Here is a 6,745-nt window from a genome sequence, read left to right as displayed (position 1 = left end):
GTGTCATTCGGAATTTACATTATGATACATTTACAAGTGATTTTTTTTTTACATACAGAGCTGTGAAATAAGCGAGCCCAGGAGGCGGGGTTTGTCTGAGTTTTCAATACAATCTCGCGAGATTTCATCGACAAGTCACAAGACCTAGACAAAATGGCGGCGCCTGCTATTATTGAAACTCCATCAGGAAAAGATGCTATTGCAGAAGGTCTGATGGATCTGTTAAAACCAGCAGTGCAGCAGCTTGATCTACATGTGCATGCAGTGAGGTGAGGAAAATGTAGCTATTTTGGATTAATTTGCATCTATAATCCTAAATACTAGTGCGTCTCAAAAAATTAGAATACCGTGAAAAAGTTCCTTTTTTCATAATTTAATTCAAAAAGGTAAACTTTCATATATTCTATATTCATTGCATGTAAAGTGAAATATTTAAAGCTTTTTTTGTTTTAATTCTGATGATTATGACTTATAGCTCATGAAAATCAGAAATCCAGTATCTCAAATTATTGGAATATTCCCTAAGATCAGTCAAAAAAAGGATTTACAATACAGAAATGTCCAACTTCTGAAAAGTATATTCATTTATACACTCAATACTTGGTTGGGGCTCCTTTACCATGAATTACTGTATCAGTGTGGTGTGGCATGGAGGTGATCAGTCTGTGGCACTGCTGAGGTGTTATTGAAGCCCAGGTTGCTTTGATAGTGGCCTTCAGCGTATCTGTATTTTTGGGTCGGGTGTTTCTCATCTTCCTCTTGACAATACCCCGTAGATTCTCTATGGGGTTCAGGTCAGGCAAGTTGGCTGGCCAATCAAACACAGTAATATGGTCAGCAAGCCATTTGGTAGTAGTTTTGGCACTGTGGGTAGGTGCCAAGTCCTGCTGGAAAAGGAAATCAGCATCTCCAAAAAGCTCGTCAGCAGATGGAAGCATGAAGTGCTCTAAAATCTCCTGGTAGATGGCTGTGTTGACTTTGGACTTGATAAAATACAGTGGACCAACACTAGCAGATGACATGGCACCCCAAATCATCACAGACTGTGGAAACTTCACACTGGGCTTCAAACACCTTGGATTCTGTGCCTCTCCACTCTTCCTCCAGACTCTAGAACCGTGATTTCCAAATTAAATGCAAAATGTACTTTCATCTGAAAAGAGGACTTTGGACCACTGAGCAACAGTCCATTTCTTTCTCTCCTTAGCCCAGATAAGACACTTCTGACATTGTCTCTGGCTCAGGAGTAGCTTGATATTAGGAATGCGAAAGTTGTATTCCCTTTCTTGAAGATGTCTGTTCGTGATGGGTCTTGATACACGGACACTAGCCTCAGTCCACTCCTTGTGAAGCTCTCCCAAGTTCTTGAATCAACTTTTCTTGACAATCCTCTCAAGACTGCGGCCATCCCTGTTGCTTGTGCACCTTTTCCAGCCACCCTTTTCAGCAATGACCTTTTGTGGCTTACCCTCCTTGTGGAGGGCATCAGTGATCATCTTCTGGACAACAGTCAAGTCAGCAGTCTTCCCCATGATTGTGGTTGTGTGTACTGAACTAGACCGAGAGATACACTGTGTTCATACTGTTTTACTCAAACTCGAAATGAAAAATTCTAATATTTTGAGATGGGTTTTTTTGTTTTTGTACTGTATGCCATGCTGATTAAAATAGAAAAATGCTTGAAACATTTTAGTTTGTGTAATGAGTCTATAATATATAACATTTTCACTTTCTTAAATAACTGATGGAAAATATTGAACTTTTTCACAATATTCTAATTTTTTGAGATGCACTAGTATATTGTTTTATTATTAGGGCTCTGATTTATTGTTTACTATTTCATTGGTTTTTCTTCTTGATTATTTTTTTTAGCTTCATCTTATGCATGAGGTCAATAACAGGGTTCTGAACAGTTGTCAAACTTTTTTTCAGATCATCCTTAATGTTTTTATTTTGCACACAGGGAGAGTCAAGTGGAGCTCAGAGAACATATTGACAACTTGGCGACTGGTGATTTGATAAACACACAAACTTCTAACTTTGTTTTGTGTTATTTAACCTGCTGAATGTTTTTGTAATGATATATTGATGTCATTTTTCCATAAAACCATTTCATTTCAGAGCTGTGTAGAATTAATGAACACCAGAAAGTCGCCCTGGACTTGGATCCCTATGTGAAGAAACTGCTTAATGCCAGGCGCAGAGTGGTTTTGGTTAATAACATCCTACAGAATGCACAAGTAAGTAAATCAGTCTGTATGTTTATATATACCTTGGCTCTTTCTTTAACGATGAAGCAATTTAAAAGCGCAGAGTTTTGTACTGTTCCTAATGCCGCTTTTCCACTACCAACGCGGCTGAGTCGGGCTGAGCCGTGCGGTGCTGAGTTGGGCTGAGTCGAGCTGAGTGGGGCTGAGCCGTGCGGTACTGAGTCGAGCTGAGTGGGGCTGTTGGAGTTGCATTTCGACTACAACCGTGCTGGCTGGAAGTGGGTGGACACATTGGGTGGAGTTAGCGAAAGTGGGTGGACGTCACGTGATGTCGTTAGGCAGCGCAAACAGTGACATCAGTGACCTTTTAAGCGGTAGTCTCACGACCCGGATAGTAAACAATAAACATGGAGGACATGGAGTCGTTAGTGTTGCTGGTCTTGGTGCTGTGGCTTGTTGTCACCGACAACGCCAACAGATACTGCTAAGAGCGTATAGATGAGGCGAGGCGCATAAGGCTTCAGAAATTCTCGTAATTCGTAATTCTTCTTCCGGGTTTATGGTGTTTACAGATCCCAGCGTGCTCGCGGGGCGTGTGTGGGCGTGTGAGGACACTCCTCCTCACCAATCAGTGCACAGGGGAGTGTCTCCTCACGCCCCTAGCCCCACTCGGCTCGGTTTGGCTCACTTCAGCCCCACTCCAAAACTGTGCGAGTTTTGGGTGCTGAGTAAGGCTGAAGCGAGCTGAGTCGTGCTGCTCTAAGGTAGTCGAAACGCGAGCCGTGTCGGGCTGAAGTGAGCTGAAAAAGGGTAGTGGAAAAGGGCCATAACATGGCCATGTCAACTTCCTCTCGTGACAAGTAACCCTAACCCCTCTGTGAGAACTGTTAAAGGAAGTTGCAGTAAATCACAGTGAGTTAAGTTTTTTTCAGCAACTTGACTCATTTAAGTCAGTTCATTTTATATGATTCATTTGATTTGTTTGGTTCAACCAAATAGGGGCAGATATGGCCTGTAGGTAAGAGAAAAGCAGCCTTGGGCCCAAAGGGTTGCTGGTTTGATTCCCAAGACCAGCAAGGAAAAATGTGAGGGGAGTTGAGTGAATGAACAGCACTTATCCCTCCCTCTGTATCATGACTGAAGTGCCCTTGAGCAAGGCACCTAACCCCCAAATGCTGCATGGGTGCTATAGCGTAGCTGCCCACTGCTCTGGGTATGTGTGTGCGCTCACTGCTTCAGATGGGTTAAATACAGAGGAGGAATTTTGCTGTGCTTGAGTACATGTGACCAAATAAAGGCTGCTTCTTCTAAATGTGCAGTCTGATCATGCAGCTGTCTGAAGTAGACCTATTATTGTGGGGGGTTTTTTCATGATGTGCTTCTATGTCATTTTTAAAAGATGACTGGGCGATGGTGTGTTGAAATTGTAAGGAAATCCCAGTCATTTCAGATCTTGGGCTTCCCTGGCCTTGATCACTTGTCCATCATTCCACCTTTCATATTTCTTCTACTCGTTACAGGAACGCTTACGGAGGTTGAACCATAACGTGGTGAAGGAGACGGCACGCCGGAAAACCATGCTCGAAACATCCGGAGCGTTTTCTACTCGATCTCCTAGCAAGCCGTGATGAGCGGCAGCTTAAGAGCGGACACTGCATGATGACGGCACTGTGCACCATTCTATGAAATGTTCCTGTGCATGGTCCACCATATCTTCGGTTATACGCAGGATCAGCATTGCGGCTTGTGTTCACTTAGAAGCAGCTAAAAAGCCTGCTGTGTACCAAGAGCTTCTTTTTTTTTTTTAATTTTCATAAGTTTGCACAAATCATAAATTTGCATAATGGTTAACATCAGTGATTTTAATGATTGCCTTTGATATGCACGTGGCTTTAACTCTCTTGATATTTGTCACACAGTACAGCTGTTGGTACCTTCAAAGGCCTAAAACACATGCTCATATGTAACGTCATTATTTCAGTTACACTACCATTGAAAAGTTTGGGGTCACCCAGACAATTTTGTGTTTTGCATGAAAAGTCACACTTTTATTGACCACCATAAGTTGTAAAATGAATAGAAAATATAGTCAAGACATTTTTCTGGCCATTTTGAGCATTTAATCGACCCCACAAATGTGATGCTCCAGAAACTCAATCTGCTCAAAGGAAGGTCAGTTTTATAGCTTCTCTAAAGAGCTCAACTGTTTTCAGCTGTGCTAACATGATTGTACAAGGGTTTTCTAATCATCCATTAGCCTTCTGAGGCAATGAGCAAACACATTGTACCATTAGAACACTGGAGTGAGAGTTGCTGGAAATGGGCCTCTATACACCTATGGAGATATTGCACCAAAAACCAGACATTTGCAGCTAGAATAGTCATTTACCACATTAGCAATGTATAGAGTGCATTTCTGATTAGTTTAAAGTGATCTTCATTGAAAAGAACAGTGCTTTTCTTTCAAAAATAAGGACATTTCAAAGTGACCCCAAACTTTTGAACGGTAGTGTAAGTAGGAGAAAGGTTGCTGAACTCAACTGATTTATTGTGATCGTCTTGTAAACCAGTAGCCAAGGTTGCTAGCAAGCTTACATTAGGTTGTGTGTTATGTAATAAAACTCTTTTTATCTGGATATGCTGATTAGGCTACCTCCTATGTTGTGTAATCCAGTAGTCATGTTTGAGAGAGTATGCTACTTGGCAAAGACTCTATACTTCTTGTGTTCATTGGTGGTCTTACTAAAATAGCAGCCATTTTAAGAAATGTGGAAACTGTACAATGTCACAAATAATATTTGAGGAATAAAACACTTGGGGTTGTGGTGTTTACTGTTATCAAGATGAAGGTGATTGTGTGTGGGGTGGGTTTTTTTTTTAAATTAAATACAGTGGCACATCCTGAAACGTGTATTCCTGTTGTATCTCAAACATGTCAACAATTATAATTGTTTCTTATTTATTAAAGAATGACACGGCTTGCTCTTTGTCACTGTGGTTAGTTTCTATGAAGCAACTATAAGCAGTCTTTCACAGGAAGCCTATCTTGTGGTGGAAAACCTACAGATATTTAAAAAAAAAAAATCTACAGCTTTACCGCTGATTGTTACAAACCACTGATACTAGAGACTCTTTCCATAAATGTTAAACATTTTCTCACAGCAAACTTATTAATAGATGTGTATTATTTGGGTGGCACGGTGGTGTAGTGGTTAGCGCTGTCGCCTCACAGCAAGAAGGTCCGGGTTCGAGCCCCGGGGCCGGCAAGGGCCTTTCTGTGTCCGCGTGGGTTTCCTCCGGGTGCTCCGGTTTCCCCCACAGTCCAAAGACATGCAGGTTAGGTTAACTGGTGGCTCTAAATTGAGCGTAGGTGTGAATGTGAGTGTGAATGGTTGTCTGTGTCTATGTGTCAGCCCTGTGATGACCTGGCGACTTGTCCAGGGTGTACCCCGCCTTTCGCCCGTAGTCAGCTGGGATAGGCTCCAGCTTGCCTGCGACCCTGTAGAACAGGATAAAGCGGCTAGAGATAATGAGATGAGATGAGACATGAATGTAAACGTGTGATTTTCAGAGACGCCATTGTAGAAAATTATTCAACACTAAATACACTTAACTTCACTGAACCCTTACACAATGATGTGATGGGTGTAGCCTATGGATGTGATGGAAAAATATGACAATTTAAATGAAGTGTTTGTTAAACTCCTACTTTTGCCAACCTGTGACAAATGCAAGCGGCTTTATTCGTGGTTCGTGATCGTATTTAAAGATCCCGCTTAAGGCGTAGCGATGTCCCGAAACAATTTCAGTCATTTCTTGGTCTTTAAAAAGAAATTAAAGGATTAGTTCTAATGATTTATTACATACTGTTTTATAATACAGGTTTTTATAGATTACAGAATCGGTGCTACTTTTAATAAACTTTTTTTTTAATCAAGTGTTTAGGATACAGCACTTTAGTATCATCTGGAAATGAAGTTTGCGTCTCGACAGTTGGAACAATGGAATTATGTAGTGGTCATGAATGTCATGGCAGTATTGGGCTTTCAATGATTTCTTCAAACTGTTCATTTTCTGCATCAGAATGATTATACAACATCTTTATTAGAAAAAAAGACAAGAATTTGACGTTTTAATTTATACATGGGGTGGTGTAGTGGTTAGCACTGCCACCTCACAGCAAGAAGGTCCTGGGTTCGAGCCCAGTGGCCTTTCTGTGCGGAGTTTGCATGTTCTCCCCGTGTCTGCGTGGGTTTCCTCCGGGTGCTCTGGTTTCCCCCACAGTCCAAAGACATGCAGGTTAGGTTAACTGGTGACTCTAAATTGAGCGTAGGTGTGAATGTGAGTGTGAATGGTTGTCTGTGTCTATGTGTCAGCCCTGTGATGACCTGGCGACTTGTCCAAGGTGTACCCCGCCTTTCGCCCGTAGTCAGCTGGGATAGGCTCCAGCTTGCCTGCGACCCTGTACAGGATAAGCGGCTACAGATAATGGATGGATGGATGGATGGATGGATGGATGGATGGATGGAATTTAT

At 41.9% G+C, this 6,745-nt stretch overlaps 1 protein-coding gene across 1 annotated transcript; it reads left to right on the top strand.

Moving 5' to 3' along the window:
• Positions 1 to 139: 139 nt before the first annotated feature.
• On the top strand, positions 140 to 5,191 carry snapin (SNAP associated protein). Its single transcript, XM_060904029.1, has 4 exons — positions 140 to 269; positions 1,964 to 2,010; positions 2,122 to 2,240; positions 3,731 to 5,191. Exons 1-4 carry the CDS (start codon positions 154 to 156, stop codon positions 3,836 to 3,838), a joined length of 390 nt encoding a protein of 129 aa, XP_060760012.1. The 5' UTR covers positions 140 to 153; the 3' UTR covers positions 3,839 to 5,191.
• The last annotated feature ends 1,554 nt before the right edge of the window (positions 5,192 to 6,745 follow it).

This window comes from Neoarius graeffei, chromosome 22 (genome assembly GCF_027579695.1).
Source record: "Neoarius graeffei isolate fNeoGra1 chromosome 22, fNeoGra1.pri, whole genome shotgun sequence".
Lineage (NCBI taxonomy): Eukaryota > Metazoa > Chordata > Actinopteri > Siluriformes > Ariidae > Neoarius > Neoarius graeffei.
This window is presented reverse-complemented; position numbering and strand designations above follow the sequence as displayed.